Below are 20,429 nucleotides of genomic sequence, written 5' to 3'. Positions count from 1 at the left end.
ATGAAGCAAAAACTGATAAAAAAAAAAAAAAAAAATTAAAAAAAAAAAACTGATAGAATGAAAGGAGAAATAGGCAATTCAACAATAACAGCAGGAGACTTTAACATCCTACTTTCAATGATGGATAGAACAACTAGGCAAGAAGATCAACAGGGAACTAGAAAACGTGAGCACTATAAAATCTAACAGACACAATGCTCCATACAACAGAAGAATATACGTTATTCTCAAGTACACATGGAACATTATCCAAGATAGAGCATATGCTAGGCCACAAAACAAACCTCAGTAAATTTAAAATGACAGAAATAATAAAAAGAATGTTCGGCAACCACAATGGAATGAAGTAAGAAGTAACAAAGACATTTGAGAAACTCACAAATATGTGGAATTAAACAACACATCCCTGATTAACCAATGGCCAAAGAAGAAATCTAAAGTGAAATTAGAAAATATTTTGAAGTGAATGAAAATGAAGACACAACATACTAAAATTTATAGGATGCAGTGAAAGCAGGACTTAGAAGGATGTTTATAAATGTAAAAGCCTATATTAAAAAAGAAGATGGATATCAAATAAAAAACTTAACCTACCATCTTAAGACACTGGAAAAAGAGCAAACTAAACCTAAAGCAAGCAGAAGGAAGGAAATAATACAGATTAGAGCAGGAACTCATGAAACAGAGAAGAGAAAAACAAAGAAAATCAATTAAACCAAAAGCTAGTTCTCTGAAAAGACCAAGAAAACTGACAAATCTTTAGCTGGACTGACCAAGAGAAAAAAGAAAGAACACTCAAATTACCAGAATCAGAAATGAAAGAGGAGACATTAGTACCAAACCTAAAGGAATAAAAAGGATTACAAAGGAATACTAGGAACAGCTGTACACCAACAAATTAGATAACTTAGAAGTAACGGACAAATTTCTAGAAAGACACAAACTACTGAAACTGACACAAGAAGAAATAGATAATCTGAATAAACTAATAACAAGAGATAGAATGAGTAATCAAAAAACTAACCATGCAGAAAAGCCCATGTCCAGATGGCATCACTGCTGAATTCTACCAAACATTTAAAGAAGAAATAATAACAATTGTTTATAAACTCTTCCAAAAAAACAGAAGAGGAGGAAACATTTCCCAATTCATTCTATAAGGTCAGTATTACCTTGATAACAAAATCAGACAAAGACATCACAAGGGAAGGATATTAATATGGAGTATCTCACATTAAGTTACTAAGCCTAATACTGATTCTAAGAATGCTCAATTTCAAATCTTGATCCAGTAGGTAATTACTTCTTAAGAGTAAACAAAAAAAAAAAAAAAAAAAGAGTAAACATATAGAGCTTAGAATATAAATCTACTACTCACATACTCATTTGTTCTACTGATGAAGATATAGAGGTCATTCGTTTTTGTTTTTCTTAATTAATTAATTTATTTATTTTTGGCTGTGTTGTGTCTTCCTTGCTGCACATGGACTTTCTCTAGTTGTGGTGAGCAGGGGCTACTCTTCGTTGCAGTGCGTGTGCTTCCCATTGCGGTGGCTTCTCTTGTTGCAGAACACGGGCTCTAGGCGCATGGGCTTCAGTAGTTGTGGCACATGGGCTCAGTAGTTGTGGCTCACGGGCTTAGCTGCTCTGTGGCATGTGGGATCTTCCTGGACCAGGGCTCGAACCCCTGTCCCCTGCATTGGCAGGTGGATTCTTAACCACTGTGCCACCAGGGAAGTCCTAGAGGTCATTCTTAAAAGATTTAACTTAAAGATTTTAATTAAGAAAAATACATTCTTATTTTAAAGTTTATATATGCATATGTAGGTAAGTAGTAGAAAAAATCAGGATTTTTTTGGATGTGGACCATTTTTAAAGTCTTCATTGAATTTGTTACAATACTGCTCTGTTTTATGTTTTGGTTTTTTGGCTACGAGGCATGTGGGATCTTAGCTCCCCAACCAGGGTGAAGTCTTAACCGCTGGACTGCCAGGGAAGTACCCAAAAGCAGGATTTTAAAGGACTGTTCCTTCCCCTTCATTCTGAAACTACACTGCTGCGGAAGTTCACTAAAAAGTCCTATTAGAATAGAACTTTGCATCTCTTCTGAATACCTCCTAACTCTTCAATTCTTTATTTGTATATCATTTAAAGATAAAGATTATATGGAAAAACCATTTAATATAATCTAAAACAAGAAGTCTATTTTCAAAAAAAGTATAAATTATATTCAACATGGTAATCATATCCCCATGAATAAAAATCTTAAGTTTAATATATTCAATTTGTAATTATAATACAAATATAAGGCAAATACAAATATGAAGGTTTCATATAAGTGGTTCCACATTAAAGAGGCAAATACTTTGCAAACTTCTGTTCCCATTACATCATCTAACTGTTCCTTATTCTAAAAATTAAAGATATACAGAATTTAAAAGGAAACTTAGGGAGTGTCCGACATGCTTTCACTTGCTTTCTTGTAAGGTTGCAATGCTGCAAAGTAATAAGATTAAAAAGTTCTAGGGCTTCCCTGGTGGCGCAGTGGTTGAGAGGCCGCCTGCCGATGCAGGGAACACGGGTTCGTGTCCCGGTCTGGGAAGATCCCACATGCCGCGAGCGGCTAGGCCCGTGAGCCATGGCCGCTAAGCCTGAGCGTCCGGAGCCTGTGCTCTGCAACGGGAGAGGCCACAGCAGTGAGAGGCCCGCGTACCGCAAAAAAAAAAAAAAAAAGTTCTAAAGGCTAGGAATTCAAAACCTCTTCTGGAAGTATTTACAAAACAAGCATTTCTATTTCTTAATACGTTTTTGTAAACCTTAACAGCATCACTGGAATAAGCTGACCTTACTGATGGGTCGTTCTCCAGGAGTTCAGTAAGCCGTTGTACTTGTTCTGGCTGGATGGATCGCCCTAAGAGTGCTTCTGTGTTAGTGTAGATGAGGAATGCTGAGACCACACCTAATAAGGTGCCCACACCCAAAGAACCTAGGCTGTCATACAGTGGATTGCCTAAGTAAAAGCACAAAAGAAGTCAGTAAATTAACATTTTCTATTATTTCAATGAGCTTTAGTGAACGAAGAACCAGAATTAGTAAATCAAGGGACCGGAAATTCATTTCTAATTCCTTTAATGACTTTCTCCTAATAGTTTTACTATTCTATGCAGTTGAATTACTTATGATCTGTTTCTTGCACCTGGTCACATGCGTGAGGGTTCAGAGCATTTTCAAATTAGACACATACTAATAATACAATGAAGAGTCCATTTCTTTTTGATATATCAGTAGCACTTTTCCTATCCCAAGTTGACAAAATAATTGTAAAATCAAAAGCTAAAAGAAATAACCATTTTTGTGTCTTATTCTTACCAAGATTCTGTGAAAGAACTAAGCCATACAAAAAATTATTATGAGGCACTCTTATCTCATTCAACCAAGAATGATACATAGCTAGTACCATTCTAGATTTAAAAAAAAAAAAAAAAAAAAGGAAGTGAATTCCTTGCCTCTAATGGCTACCTCAGAGCAGTGGTTCTCAAAGTGCAGTCCTTTGACCAGCAGCGTCAGCATCACTCAAGAACACGGTAGTAATGCAAATTCTCAGGCCTCGCTCAAGACCTTCTACGTCAGAAATCTGGGGTTCGGGGTGGGGTGGGTGTGGGTCTAGCATTATGTGCCTTCCCAATCCTGCCAGATGATTCTGATTCTAAAGTTTGCCTTAGGTTATTAGGGCTTTATTCTCTTCCAGAACCAATGAGAAGAGTTGATTTATTATCTATGAATGCATAGGTTAATATTTATATAATAGACATAAATAAATATTATACTTTAAATCTTTATAATAAATTTTACACACAAGGCTTTTATAATGAAAAGTCTTTTTATTCCAAAGATCAAATGTCAATATTAAATTTAACTCTCTTAATGCTTGATGAAAGCATTTTTTGTTTTACTAAAAAAATCTCAATTTACATTAGTTTTATTAACATTTAGTCAAAATATAACACTAAAAACTGAATGACTTATTTTGTATTACTAAAGTGTAAAAATACATCCATTTGTAAAACATAATCCACTAGCAAGTTTGTAATTATAGAGTTCAAAATCAAATACTGCTCTTTAGAAATCCAAATTTAATTAATTATTTTCATTTTAAAATATACATCTATTAATAATCCTACAGAAATCACAGAATTATTAGCTGGAAAATATTTATTTCTTGGCATGTTATTTAATTTAAATGACAATTTAAATAATTAAATAAAAATTAATGTGAAACTTTCTTGAAACAAAACTTTTTATAAGTTTGATTTGACTGGTTTATAATACTATGTAAAAAAAAAAATCTATTAAAAGTCAACTTACCTATCAAGTCACACTTCCCTTAAGCCTAAAATTTTGCTAAGTAATAATTTAGGTCTAAAAAAATGTCTAAAATGGTAAGGTCAACCAGAAAATGATCAAAACAATTAGAAATATGTTGGATCACAGTGAACATCAGAGAATGCTGGTTTACTCTTAAAATATACATTCAAAATGAGAAAGACCTATTCATATTTCAGGCTATTTTAAGAAATACTGCAGAACTGTGGAAGCTCATCACCTAAAATTATTTAAAATACGCTAGGACAAACAGGTAAGAATGGTAGTACCATTTCAAGAGAATTCCAACCTCAGAAATTGAGTCTTTTCATACTAAATGGTTCCTTTGTTTTAGAAAATAAAAATAAAATGGTTTTTGTCTTCTTATCCGCCTGTGCTGTACTGGCCTTCAAAACATTTATCTAGCTACCAAAATGAGGATGGAAGCAACTAAAGAATCAAGGAAACAGGAAAGCAACAGCAGTTATTATTGGTACTAATAGTAGAAAAAGACAAATGGACAAGAGCTACAATGTATATTTATTTTTAACTTCAGAGTTTATTAAAGTTCTCTCTCATATATTATCTTAAACCTGTAAGGTCACTAGGACAAATATTATTAATATCTTTATAGATAAAGAACTTAAAGCTCTGTGTAGTTGTGTAACTTATTAAGTCACAGCTAGAAAGGCTTCGAGCATTACAGAAATGCTCTATTAGCAGCCTTCTTTATTTCTAACTAAGAGAAATTTCTAATTCAAAAATCTGAACACTTTTACCATCTTATTTGTCTTATACAAACAAATGGTTAGTATGAAATTCACATTTAACAATCTACTGGTTTAAAATTATTCAATGATATAAAGGAAAATTCCCACATATTAGAGAATTATTTTAGTAGCACAAATAAAGCACCTGTAATTTGAGAAATATTTACCTGTTATAGAAGTAAGGCCCATACAAGTGGCTGCTATTGTCACTCCCAACACTGCTGCAGTATCCTCCAATAATATAACATTTGTACTAGGATCACGACTTTCCATTACTTAATCATTGGGGTAGAGACAAGAAAAGAAACTTTTGAAATCTTAATTTGATACTATCAGATAACATTTTAATAAGTATCCATTAATTTAATTAAATTAAGATTAAGAAGGAGTTCCCTAGTGGCCTAGTGGTTAGGACTACAGGCTTTCACTGCTGTGACTAGGGTTCAATCCCTGGTCAGGGAACTGAGATGCCTCAAGCCATGCAGTGCAGCCAAAAAAAAAAAAAAAAAATTAAGATTAAAAAATGTATGAGATCCTGATTTTTAAAACCCTGTTCAATATAAATACAATTTCTTGGTTTAAATGTTAACAATAACAGATATTTAAAGTCAAATTACTTTCTCAAGTTATATAAGCATACACAGAAATACTGTAGTTCACGTAAGTTAAATCCAAATATAAAGTACTGCTGTTCAAATTACACTACATTTCTCTTTTTAAAAGAGCTGATATATAAGTAAGAGCCACGTAGGGAAGACACTGAGATATATTTTGTACACATCTATATGGAACAAAGCAATAATAGCACTAGGCAATTTTAAGGAAACAAAGAAGATGAAATAATACACCTAGGTTTCTAAAATACATACCATACTTGTAAAGTGACATTCCTTTGGCCCGAGCACTCCTACGAAGCTCATTTACAGCAACAAGAAGTGTTGCTGAAAGAAAAGCATTCATATCAGCAAAGAAGAAACTTCATGCCTCCAAACTTTAAAGATGGCATCTCAAAAGATAAATAAATAGGCACAACACTTTAATGCTAAGGGCTGTCAATAAGGAAAATTCTATATTAAACCAGTCATTATCAAGACCCCAATTAATCATTATGATATAATGAACCCCATATTTCTAAACCACAATAATTTAAATATCATTACCACCACAACAGCCTTAATTTACTAGACAGCTACTAGCTGGCAGGCACCACACTAAGCATAATCTCTTTGATCCTCCCAACCTTTTGAGGCAGGTGGTGCTATCACCATTTTATACGACTGCCAAAGATGAAAGGATGATGCATAAAAAATGACAATGTTTTAGAAGTAAGCATACTGTGAGTACAGCAGTGAATTAGGCAGTTCCATACATGATATTAGCACTTCTCTGTCATAATACTGCTGTGGCTGAAACTTTCAGAAACATTAACATATCTGTACTGCAAAAAGACAGTCCTCCCTGATAAACATTACTAAAACCGGATTTTAAAAAACTCAGTATATAGTTAGTTATGTTTTTATACTCCATGGACCTAGAAACTGTCATACAGAGTGAAGTTAAGTCAGAAAGAGAAAAATATCGTTTATTAACGCATACATTGGAATCTAGAAAAATGGTACAGATGAACAGGTTTGCAAGGCAGAAATAGAGAGACAGATGTAGCGAACAAATGTATGGACACCAAACTGGGGAAGCAGGGGGTGGGGTGGTGGTGTGATGAATTGGGAGATTGGGATTGACATATATAGACTAATATGTATAAAATAGATAACTAATAAGAACCTGCTGTATAAAAATATAAAAATGTTTTTTACTTTCCAAAAAAAGAAAAAACCTCAGTATATAGTTAGTTATGTTTTTATACTTCATTTCAAATGATATGATACTCAAGAACAAAATAAAAAGCTTCTCCAAACTTGCCCCATCTTACAGGAACAACCATAGTACATTATACAAAGAATTTCTTCCCTCAAAGAAGATAAAACGTATATTCCTATTTCCACAGCTTTCTTTAATCAGGAGAACTTAGCAATCTATAAAAATAGACTGCTGAATATATATTACTAAGTTAAGAATAAAAAGATTCTGTGACAGTACATACCTCCTTCAGATACTAATGATCCTGCTAAAATACAATATGCCTAGGAAATATAAAAATAAAGCATAAGTTGATATCTCACTAAAGAATTACAACAGTTCATGCATAAACAATGTTTAATATGGAAACATAAATTCAAATCCTAGCCAGATAAGGATTTTGATGGGAAACAGTTCAAATGAGGATGAGATAGATGGTATCTTCATAAGAAGAAACAATTAAAAATTAAAAATTTGATGGCCATCTCATTTTTTAATACTTGAAAAATACACACACGCACCCCCCAGCGTAGAATGCTATACCATGACTAAAGTTAAATTCATGATATAAAAGAATTAATTAGTAAAAAAAAAAAAAAATTTGAACTTCAAAATGAACACAAGCATTTGAAATCTAGGGTTGTGGATACCAGATGCAGTAAGATACACAACCATACCCAGTAACTTTCAATTTTGTTTGTTTGCCCAGCACCAAGAGAATCCTTCCTCAGTCCTCATTCAGAAAGATAAGCAGTTATAAAAAGTAAACAATTTGGGGGAGGAAGATAACACCACTTTCCTTACAATCCCAGACACTCTTGAATTAGATAAAGATACCAAGAATAGCTTTAATCCAAGATATATAGAAATAATTAACACAAATTTTTTTTAATTTTAAGTGAAATTCAAATCACACATCTATAGAATTTTCAATATTACCTTTTCGGAACCCTAGGCTTCCCTGAAACAGAGGTTTAAAAATTTTGAACCCAGTCCAACACTCTTCTAATTCTGTTAAGGAAACTGAGATTTCCAAGGCTGTGTGGTTTGCTTGAGTAAATAGAAATGGTATTGGAATAAGAACTAGAATACAGGTTTTCCTAACTCAATTCTAGGCTCTTTCCACTGAGTCTTACTGGCAACATCAGCATAGTCTGGAGCTACACTGTGAGATACAGAAGCTGACAGGGGTGCCACATGCCCAATTTGCACTTGCCAAGGGAGCTACAATCAGAGCTGCCAAGCAGAGTAATCTCCAAGAAGTTCCCATGAGAGGAAAAGAAGACAGCTTTAAGTATCTACAAAGGCCAGTGGAAACCAGTGCAAGATGACACTGGTGCCAGTAAAGTAGTACCTTTCTGTCCCCTATCTCTACCTTCAGTGCTGCCAGAGGCAATCTATGGAGTAGGAGAGAAGAGAAGCCCTTAAGTGAAAAAATACAGAAGGGAACCACACGCCCATTCTCTCAAGGTAGGCTTCCTACCAGAATGAGGGAAAGGAGAAGGTTTAACTTTAAATAAAATTCTAACATATGACTGTTACAAAGGAATGGTTATTTTAACTACTGATAGGACATTTATTCTTGGGACTAAAAGTGAACAGAGGTCTTCTTGCTTTTCAAAAGTAACAGCAGAAATTAACAGAATTGCCCAAAATTTTAACCAAGGACGAAGTGGTTAACAACTGTACCTACAGAGATATTCTTGCTCAATATCACTGAATCATATGGATTTAGAGGTCATGTCCAGTCACATTCTAAAAAACACAACTACAGATACATAACCCTATATTACAGTCAAGAAGGTATATTTAGTCCCATTCTTTAACATCAATATGACAAAGGCATTCTACTGTACTTAATCACTATTTCATATTACTTCAAAACTGAGGGGGGAGGAAGGAAGAAGATTACCCATAGAAGAGATTCTATTGGTTGAGGATTAAGCAATCCCATGACTCCATGGTACCAAGATAATCCTGCACCCATCATGAAAATACCAACACCACTAATTAGTGAAGCAATATAGCGCATATTTGAAAATCCATACCTGAAAAATAAAAAAGATAATATAGTTTACAAGAAATACAAATGATTTCCTCTCAAAATGTTTAATAGGTCAATGAAAAAAAAAAACTTCTTATAACATCATGATGTTATGATTTTATATTTAAGTAAAATGTAAGTGCCAAACTCAAATCTAATCAGAAAATCAATACATAAAGTGGAAAAAACTGCAAAATCTTTGAAATTATATAAAAAGAGTGAATATGATTTAATTCAGGTATTTTCTAACCCCTCTTTCATATATTTGCTTTGATTTACTAGAGCAACTTTACTTTTATGTAACACAAATGCAGGCAAAATTTATTTTTTAAATGCATTCAGATGTTTAATGAAGATGGTAACATTTATATTTACTTGTAATGTAGCTTCTAATTGAATATTTGTCTTCTATAATTTATATTTCCTACAATTTATATTACTTATAATTTGATGCTAGATACTTTTTGCTGTTTCTGTATAGTGTAACACACAGTAACTAACTATTATCTTTTTTTTTTTTGGCTGCACCGAGCAGCATGTGGGACCTTAAATCCCAGACCAGGGATCGAACCCACACCCCCTGCAGTGCAAGTGCGGAGTCTTAACCACTGGACCGCCAGGGAAGTGCCACTAATTACTATCATTAAAAGACTAAGAGCTTCAGTTTTCTGGGTTTTTTTATGGTAATTTTTTTTTTGTTAAATCTCAGGGGTTTTTTGAAGTCTTTTGGTCAATGTGTGCATTATTCTGTATTACTGTATGTACCAATAAAATACTGAGTAATAAGAAATTTTAAAATATGGGATACTACAAGAGGAAAAGAATCATTCATTAATAAAAGTATTTTCTGGGAAATTTACTCCCAAACCCAAACTCTATGGCACCCTTCTAGCAGATGCAAATTTAAACAAGAGTTCTGAATTAAAATTGCTTTTTGAATTCTTTTTGCAAATATGTAATCTTGCCATAGGAAATTATCAGTTTATAGATGTGATGGTGTTCTATCAGCTTGATTTAGAACAATTTATATTCTTCTAAAGCTTCCCCCCCAAAGTAAGAAAGGAGATATATTTATTTATTTATTTAAGTTAAGGTAAATTAAGATCTAAATTAAATGGCATTACTTTCATTTTATGTGTTTTCAAGGAATTTGGAGATTCTCATTAAAAAAAATTTTTTTTTTGGTTGCATTGGGTCGTAGTTGTGGCATGCAAGCTCTTAGCTGTGGCATGCATGTGGGATCTAGTACTGGGCCAGGGATCAAACCCGGGCCCCTTGCATTGGGAGCCCGCAGAGTCTTAACCACTGCGCCACCAGGGAAGTCCCTAAAATTTTTAACTATGTAGATCTGCACTGTCCAATGTAAGTCGCTAGCTACGTAAAACTATTTAAATTTAAATTACTTAAAACTAGATAAAATTTTAATACAATTCTTCAGTCGCACTGGCCACATTTCACGTGCCCAACAGCCACATGCCACTAGTGACTATCACAATGAACAGATATAAATAAATATTTCTATTATTGTAGAAAATTCTATCGGGTAGTACTAAAGTAGGTTGTTGAAAATATCTTAAGAAGAAATCTTTGCAACCTAAAACTTTTAAGTTTTACCCTGTTTTTAAATTTTTGGCATATAAAACTGGTCAGGAAAAATTTTTTTTGACATAGTAAAATACTATAATCATGTGTAATTAGCAGACTAGAAAGGTAGCTGTTCTCTGTACGAGCTTACTGATAGTTATAGGATATTCAATAATATGCTATTATTTATATGAAAACAGGAGTGCCTGGCTTTCAAGTAAAGAAAGGCATTTATATAAAGCACAGAGGCAGATTCCTTCATGGAAATAAAAGTGTATTTTTTTTTTGCCTTAAGGCAAATTTGACTGCTCAAATTCTACTACAGAAGCTTGTTAAAAACAAAATAATACATGTGGAATTCAAAGTTTTCACCTGGTTATGTTAGTAGAAGCAACAGAAAAAAAGTCTTTGTATCAAATAACTAATATAATTCAAAATAATATACCCTAAAGAATATACTCATTTTACAAATAAGTAATTTTGAAATATTAATAGAATCCTATTTCCAAATCACAACAGGGGGATTAAAATACATTAAGCATAAATTTAATTATCACTAAAATTTTAGATTGAGTGGCCTATTAGTCCAAATGTGAAATATATATATCTCCTTTGACCAAATAAAACAGAACTCTAAGATCAAAACACGTGCTTTGTTATTAACTATCAAATACAAAGAGGACAGGATCTCTTTGCTATGTTACAAAGCATAAAAATAATTTGGACCTCATTTTCAAATTATATCTTGAATTTACTTTGACACAGAGGTTGAGTTCTGCATTTTAGATACAACAGCAGAAGAAATGACCAAATCTTTAACACAAAACTGCAGGTCTATAAACTGCAAGAGATTTCTATAATTCAACTACTTGCTGCCAAAACACATGAAAACAAAATAAAGACAACGTCCTTACGGATGAGTAGGATCTGGTGTTTGAACAGACTTACTGATGCCCAATGCTAGTAAGGCCTATGGAGAAAAGAAGGTAAATAATCATTAGCAAGGGAATATAATAAGCCAGTCTGGAGGGCACAACCTGACAATGACAAAGAAGTACTTAACATGTGTATGTCCAATAGCCCAGCAATTCTTGTTTCCAGTACTTACCATAGAGAAATAAAGGTGAACCGAAAGGGGTTCAAAACAACACTGAATAATGATGTAAAATGTGAAAGCAACCTAAAACTCCTTCAATGGGGAGTGGCAAAATAAATCATGGTATAACCAAACCATAAATTACTTCTACAACAGTGTAAAAGGGGATAGAGCTCTCTGTACTGACATGGTGAAAGCTCCTAGACGTACCATTCAGTGGACGGGAAAAAAGCAAGTTTAGGAACCGCACGTACAATACAAAAGAACTTATGTTTTGTAGTTTTTGTAAATGACGTATAATGTAAAGCACAGGAAAAGGTCTGAAAGAACTCACATTTAACTCTGTTTATACCTCTGAGGAGAGAAGTAGGTTTAGCGTGGTCTGTAATATCTGACTTTTTACAGGAAGAATAACTTGTATAGCTGCACAAATAAAAGACAGTAAAAGTTTTTTGTTTTGTTTTGTTTTTGATGTGGACCATTTTTTTTTTAAGTCTTTATTGAATTTGTTACAATATTGCTTTTGTTTTATGTTTTGGCTTTTTGGCTGCAAGGCATGTGGGATCTTAGTTTCCCGACCAGGGACCGAACCCGCACCACCTGCAATGCAAGGCGAAGTCTCAACCATTGGACCGCCAGGCAAGTCCCAAAGACAGTAAGAGTGAGTACAAACTGTATATGGACATGATACATTTACATTTCTAGTAAAACTGCAAAACCATGCGCATGAAGTATACACATCAATGTATACAGAGCAGTGACTATCTGGGGTGTGGAAGGAAGAAATAAAGATGGAAGACTAGTTATACCTAAAATTTATTTCTCTAGGGAAAAAAAGTTTAAAGTAAATATAACAAAAATGTAAGTCTTTAATCCTAGTTACCACCTTTCTCTCCTTCCTTCCTCCCTTGCCTTCATCTTTTCTTCCTTTTATTTCTGTTTCTTTTTTTGATTGTATCTTTTGTTAAAAAGAGTTATCCACTGGTACTGCTCAATATTATGCTTGCACTTAGTATCCTTTCTCTTAATTTGATGTAAATTTAGAAATCTGAAAAAGATTACACTAGAATTATTTATTTAATAAAAACACAAAGCCTGAGTGAATACCCTATGTGATTTTTTTCGACTAAGCTGGGGTTTTTGCATTTTTTCAGTATTGTATCAAATAATCAAATAGGTAAGTCTTCAAGATTACCAAATTCTTCATGGATGAAGTTTCTCTGTAGGTTACTGGGCATTTATAGAAACATTCCCTCTTGTAAAATACATGGGGATTATACCACCTTGCAAATGGCTAGTCCATTCAGGGACTTCCCTGGCGGTCCAGTGGTTAAGATTCCACACTTCCAATGCAGGGGGTGCGGGTTCGATCCCTGGTCAGAGAACTACAATACATGCCTTGCGGCACGGCCAAAAAAAAAAAAAAAAAAGGCTAAAACAAATATATACTGACTTTTAAGTTTTGATATCAGAAATCCAATCCAAAATATACAGAATATTACAAGTTTTTTTCTACTGGATTCCAAAGGAAAAGAGAGTCAAAACTACCTAAAACATGGATGATGGCTTTTCAGTGAATTAAACTAAGAGAATGAGAGTAAATTAAGAACATATAATTTTAAAATCTGTATATTAAAACTGAAATATTCATTATCAATTCACACTATATATGTATCTGTGTTTATAATGTTTACATAATAGTCAATGAGTGTTCAATTTATTTTACAATACTTAATCAGGTTGGCTGTGCAATGAAGTGTGAGATAACAAATGTTTCAGAAGTTGAATATGGGCCATTACTTATTAGTTCTTCTTATAAAAATAAGATATCATAGACTATTGCTAATCCTGTTCTCCCCCAAAGATTAAAGCCAAAGTTCTATTCTAGAACTTAATATAAATGGCATCACACAGTAACTACTCTTTTGTATTTGCCTTCTTTTATTCAACATACTGTTAGAGATGCTTATATGCTACTTACAGATAAGTATTTCTTTTTATTTCTAGACAATATTCTATTGTATGACTATACAACAACTTGTTTATCCCACTGTTGATGGACCTTTGGGTTGATTCCATTTTTTTGCCCATTATAGCACCTTTATGGTGCTAGAAACATTCTTATACAAGTCTTTGTGGACATTTGTTCACATTACTCTTGGATAAATACTTAGGAGTGGAATTGCTAAGTCAAACAGTAGGCATATGTTTACAAGAAACTGACAAATTTAAGAGTGGCTGTAACATTTTATACTCCACCAGCAACATCTAAAAAGTCTGGGTGCTTTACATCTTCACCAATATTTGATTGTCAGGCTCTTAAATTTTAGTCATAATAGCGGATGTGTAGAGATGTCTTGTTGGGGTTACAATATGCATTTCCTGATGATTAATAGTGTTGAGCACCTTTTTGTGTGTTCACCAACCACATTCAGGTATCATTGTGAAGTACCTTTCCAAGTCTTCAGCTTGTTAAAAAGACTGGACTGTCTTTTTAATATTGAGTTATACAAGTTCTTTATTTATCCTGGATACCAGTCCTTTGTCAGATTATATGCTTTGCGAATATTTTCTCCCTATGAGCGGCTTGCTTATTTATTGCCTTAAAAGTATTCTTCAGGGACTTCCCTGGTGGCGCAGTGGTTAAGAATCCGTCTGCCAATGCAGGGGACACGGGTTCAAGCCCTGGTCTGAGAAGATCCCACATGCCGCAGAGCAACTAAGCCCATGCACCACAACTACTGAGTCTGTGCTCTAGAGCCCGCGAGCCACAACTACTGCGCCTGCATGCCACAACTACTGAAGCCCACGTGCTTAGAGCCCGTGCTCTGCAACAAGAGAAGTCACCACAATGAGAAGCCCCGGCACCATGACAAAGAGTAGCCCCCGCCTGCCACAACTAAAGAAGCCTGCATGCAGCAACAAAGACCCAACACAGCCATGAATAAACTAATTAAATAAATAAGAGTCCACCTGCCAATGCAGGGGACACAGGTTCAATCCCTGGTCCAGGAAGATCCCACATGCCACGGAGCAACTAAGCCCATGTGCCGCAACCACTGGGTCTGCGCTCTAGAGCCCATGAGCCACAACTACTGAGCCCACGTGCCACAACTACTGGGCCCATGCATTGCAACTACTGAAGCCCACGCGCTCTAGGGCCTGTGTGCCGCAACAACTGAGCCCACATGCCGCAACTACTGAAGCCTGCGCACCTAGAGCCTGTGCTCCGCAATGAGAAGCCTGTGCACCGCAATGAAGAGTAGTCCCTGCTCGCTGCAACTAGACAAAGCCCATGTGCAGCAACAAAGCCCCAATGCAGCCAAAAAAAAGTGTCCTTTAATAAGAGTATTTAATTTTGATGAAGTTTAATTTGTAAATTTTTTTATTTTATGGTTTTGTTTCTGTGTTCTGTTTAAGAAATCTCTGCCTACCCAAAGGCTTAGAAGATATTCTCCTAGGTTTCCTTCTAGTATTTTCATAGTTTTAGCTTGTACATCTGGGTCTATGACCCACCTTAAATTTGTACACGGCATGAGTGGGAATCGAGGTCCTTCGTTTTTTTATCCATGTGGATATCCAACCTTTCCCATACCGTTTGTTGAAGAGTTTCTTTTCTTCACTTAATTGCTTTGGTGCCTTTGTCAAAAATCAACTGACTATGTAACTGAGGGTCTGTTGCTGGACCCTCTATTCTGTTCCACTGGTCTGTCAGTCCTTGTGCCAATACCACACTGTCTTAATTACTATGCTCTGAAATAAGTTTTAAAGCCCTCCAAATTTCTTTCATTTATTTTTAGATTGCTTTGAATATTCCAGGTTCTTTACATTTCCATATAAATTTTATTTATTATTATTATTTTTTTGGCCACGCCATGCGGCATGCGGGATTTTAGTTCCCCAACCAGGGATCAAACCCATACCCTCTGCAGTGGAAGAGTGGAGTCTTAACCACTGGACTGCCAGGGAAGTCCCTCCATATAAATTTTAGAATTTAATCAGTTTGTCAATTTCTACAAAAGAATCTGCTGGATTATATGAAATCTATAGATTAATTTAGTGAAATATGACATATTAACGTGGTTATCAAATCCATGATCATGGTATCTCTCTCCACCTCCTTAGGTCTTTTTTTTTTTTTTTTTTTTTTTGCGGTACACGGGCCTCTCACTGTTGTGACCTTTCCTGTTGCGGAGCACAGGCTCTGGACGTAAAGACTCAGCGGCCATGGCTCACGGGCCCAGCCGCTCCGCAGCATGTGGGATCTTCCTGGACCGGGGCACGAACCCGTGTCCCCTGCATCGGCAGGCGGACTCTGAACCACTGAGCCAGCAGGGAAGCCCCTTAGGTCATCTTTAATTTCCCCTAGTTACATTTTAAGATTCCAGTGTTAAAGTCTTACACATTTTTTGTTAAATTTACTCCTAAGTATTTAACATCATAAATGGAATTTATTAAAAATTTCACTCTCCATTTGTTTCCTGATAGTAAAAATGCAATTGATTTTTTTTAAAATAAATTTATTTATTTACTTATTTTTGGCTGTGTTGGGTCTTCATTGCTGTGCGTGGCTTTCTCTAGTTGCCGCGAGCGGGGGCTACTCTTCATTGCGCTGCGCCGGCTTCTCATCGTGGTGGCTTCTCTTGTTGCGGAGCACAGGCTCTAGGCGTGCGGGCCTCAGTAGCTGTGGCTCGCAGGCTCTAGAGTGCAGGCTCAGTAGTTGTGGCGCACGGGCTTAGTTGCTCCACAGCATGTGGGATCTTCCCGGACCAGGGCTCGAACTTGTGTCTCCTGCATTGGCAGGCGGATTCTTAACCACTGTGCCACCAAAGAAGCACCTGCAACTGACTTTTGTACCTTAACCTTCTATTGATTTTGAATGTTAAACTAACCATGCTTCTTGGAATAATACTTGCTTGATTATGATGTATTACCATTTTTGTGTACTGCTAGATTCAATGTGATTATATCTTAAGGATTTTTGCATCTATGTTCATGAGAGATACTGGTTTGTATTTTTTTTTCTTGGAATAACTTTAAGGTTTTGGTATCAGGGTTATGATAGCCTTACTAGAGGAGTTGAAAAGTGTTTCCTTCTACTCTATATTTGAAAGTCTGTGTACTACTGGCATTATTTCTTCGTTAAATGTTTGATAGAATTCTCTTGATAATGTCCCACAGGTCTAAGGCTCCCTTCATCTTTTTTAGTCTCTTTTCACTCTAGTTTTAGTATGAATGTTTTCTACTGCCATATATTTGAGTTCACTAATCATTTTTTCCATGACGTCTAATCTGTTAATTCTATATAGTGGATTTTTCACATCAGATATATTTTTCAGCTCTAAAAGTTCCATTTGGTTCTTCTTTGTATCTTCCATTTCTCTTTTCATGATGTTCATATTTTCTTTTCAATACATGAACGTAGTTATAATAGCCACTTATCCTTTTCTGCTAATTCTACCATATGTCAATTGAGTCTTTCTACTGACTAATTTTTCTCCTGGTTGTGAGTCAGACTTTCTGCTTCATGGTCGTCTAATAATTTTTTTATTAGATGCTGACATTGTGAATGTTATACTGTGTGTCTGGATTTTGTCTTCCTTATATAGCATGTGGGGCTTTATTCTCACAGGTAATTAAGTTACTTGTAAATCAGTGTGATCCCTTAGAGCTTTGTTAGAAAGGTTCTAGAACAGCAGCTGCCAACCTTTTTGGCACCAGGGACCGGTTTCGTGGAAGACAATTTTTCTACGGACCAGTGGCAGACGGTGGGGGGTGGGGTGGAGATGGTTCAGGCGGTGATGCAAGCGATGGGGAGCGGCAGGTGCAGCTTTGCTCGCTCGCTACTCACCTCCTGCTGTGTGGACCAGTTCCTAACAGGCCGAGGTACTGGTCCACGGCCTGGGGACTGGGGACCCCTGTTCTATAGTCTTTACAACTAAGATAATTTAGCCCTACTACTAAGGTCTGAGCCTTCTACTGGCCTGAGTAATCAATCAGGACTCTCTGTCTCAAAACATCAGAACTTAATTAATCCAAGCCCGATGTGAACTCTAGGAATTACTCAGCTTAACGCTCCCTGCTGGTTCTTTGCCTGGTCTCATGGAGCTTTACCCTACACATGTGTAATCTAACACTCAGCAAAGATTCAACTCAAGGAAAACCCTATGTAGACTTCTGTAGCCTTGTAATTTCTAGCCACTTCAGACTCACTAACCCTAATTTCTACCTTCTCAACTCTATGATGGGTTTCCCACCCTGTTCCACTATCGCAAATGCGCCTCCAAGCAAAACACCAGAGAAATCACAGAGTTCAATTCACCTGTTCCCCTTCCTCAGGGATCATGGTCTTGCATTGCTATTGTCCAATGTTTGAAAATATTGTTTAATATATTTTGTCTAGTTTTTTAGCTGTTTATAGCAAAAGACTAAAGTCCAATCCTCATTAGTCCAACATGGCTAGAAACATAAGTTCTGTACATAATGTTTTACAACTTGATTTTTTTATTCATATCATGGTTATTATTCCAGATCAGTACATAGCTATCTACCACATGCTTTTAAATCCCTAAATAGTATTTCAGAGTACAGACACTTAAAAATTGTATTCAGGGCTTCCCTGGTGGCACAGTGGTTAAGAATCTGCCTGCCAATGCAAGGGACACGGGTACAAGCCCTGGTCCAGGAAGATCCCACATGCCGCAGAGCAACTAAGCCCGTCTGCCACAACTACTGAAGCCTGCGCACCTTGTGCCAAAAGAGAAGCCACTGCAAATGAGAAGCCCATGCACCGCAGCGAAGAGCAGGCCCCGCTCTCCACAACTAGAGAAAGCCCATGGGCAGCAACAAAGACCCAATGCAGCCACAAATAAAATAAATAAATTTTTAAAAAATTGTCTTCAATGTTTTAAATAACAACTAATACTAAAATTAATAATATGTACATATCTTCTTGGCCAAATGTACAAATATTTTCACATTTTAATTTTCTTACATTCACATAAGCTTTCAACAAAATAGGTACTGTGTGTCATATCTCTCCCACCCTTCTCTCCCCCGACTCAACAGGCAAAATATTATATAATAGTAGTTATTAAATATTTACTGAGTATAAAAATTTAATTCAAGAGAATGAGTTAGTACTAATAGCAAATGCCTGTATTGTTTCCTTACTTTTACAAAACGTTTTAATCCATTTGACAGTGAGTTACATGAGTTCTCAGGTTTAATTTTATTAAGATTGCTCTCCCTGCTTCTTACCATTTTATTATTTTTAATTTTGTCTTAAATATTCTTATTATACCTGTGTCTTTTATTGTAAGTTCTCCCAAATCTGTTCTTACATAACAGGAGTATAAATAAATAAATAAATACTAAAATGGTTTTCTCCTTAACAGGCCACATTCTTTAAAATGTGAAATGATATACAAGTAGAAATGTTGTGTTCTTAAAAAAGGCTTAGATTTGTAGTATTCAAAATCAAAATACTAGTCTAAGGTGAAAATCGTTATAATTCATCAATCACATGTGACTATTTTATATCTTTATTCAAAACACTTAAATCCACCGGCTCTTACAGTTATAAGAACTCATATTCACAGACCAAATTTCTACCTAATATAAGAATCTCTTCTACAATAGCCTCTGTGACTGATAATCTTACACTTCATATTTGATTATTGAAAGTTTTTAAAGCGTAACAAACTGCTTTCAAATACTGTCATATTTCTATGTACGTCATCATTCAAAAGTAAAACAACTTTCATTTTCTTCTACAACCCAACTATAGGAATCATTATGTTTTTAAATACGTCAACTTTTAGACTAAAGCCTCAAAAAATATATTACTTTAATAAGAAAGAAGCTTTTGCCCCTCACCTGATTACAAGTATCAGATAAAGAGTGTATAGCTTCTGAGAACATACTTGCTGAACCCGTATAAATCCAGGCAAGAAATTTGAAGAAACAGTTTAATCCATTGCTAGGAGAGAAAGAGAAAATAACTTAGCATAGGTTTAAATAAAAATTCCCATTAAAAGCTTACTTGACACACACACACACACACACACACACACACACACACACACACACACACTAGATTCTGTTCAAAGTAAATTAGAAAGAATCCCTAGTCTTTAAGATTTACTATGTTTTAGGCAACAGGAGTACAAATTTGAAGAACACAGATTATGGTTTCATTAAATATTTAAATGAAAGAGGCATGATACGTGCCAGCAAATTACTTAAGTACGTTTTGAGAAGATGAGAAAAGAGGGTGTTCTACATATGAACAAAATGGAATCAGAAAGGAAATTATGTGTCTTATGTGCACTTGGTATTGTTCAGTAGGCCAGTGTCAAAGGGAAGACGTTGGTGAAGGTCGGTTTATTTAATTAGGCAGATGCCAGAGGTGAAGAAAAAACTAGACCAAATAGTCTGTGTCATATGAGAAGGCCATACATGCTAAAATAAACATGGTTAGCTCTGAGGAAGCCAGCTGTACTCAGATTCCAACAGTAATAACTAGTATAATTTATCTCAGGCACTATACTATAGTCACTTACCATGTTTTATTATAATTCTATTATGTAAATGCTAACATTGTAGTAGTTACTTCATCCTCATTTTATAAATGAGGAAACTGTACATCCCCTTCCAGCTACCCTTTTCTCCTCTCCTCCATTTCAAATAATTTCTTGAAAGAATTATATATCCA

General features: G+C 35.3%; 1 protein-coding gene across 2 annotated transcripts in view; it reads right to left on the bottom strand.

Moving 5' to 3' along the window:
• The window catches only part of SLC30A9 (solute carrier family 30 member 9), a 72,083-nt gene that overhangs the window by 12,426 nt on the left and 39,228 nt on the right, over nt 1-20,429 (bottom strand). For both annotated transcript variants that reach the window (XM_032632582.1, XM_032632583.1), the window contains 7 exons: nt 19,592-19,694; nt 11,532-11,587; nt 8,902-9,037; nt 7,234-7,273; nt 6,002-6,073; nt 5,300-5,407; nt 2,845-3,010 (listed from right to left, as the gene is read on the bottom strand). In XM_032632582.1, coding sequence (XP_032488473.1) covers nt 2,845-3,010; nt 5,300-5,407; nt 6,002-6,073; nt 7,234-7,273; nt 8,902-9,037; nt 11,532-11,587; nt 19,592-19,694 — 681 coding nt within the window. The remainder of the gene's footprint in view (nt 1-2,844; nt 3,011-5,299; nt 5,408-6,001; nt 6,074-7,233; nt 7,274-8,901; nt 9,038-11,531; nt 11,588-19,591; nt 19,695-20,429) is intronic.

The sequence above is a fragment of the Phocoena sinus genome, chromosome 5, assembly GCF_008692025.1.
Source record: "Phocoena sinus isolate mPhoSin1 chromosome 5, mPhoSin1.pri, whole genome shotgun sequence".
Lineage (NCBI taxonomy): Eukaryota > Metazoa > Chordata > Mammalia > Artiodactyla > Phocoenidae > Phocoena > Phocoena sinus.
Note: the sequence above shows the minus strand (reverse complement) of the source record. Positions and strands in the feature narration are given on the sequence as shown.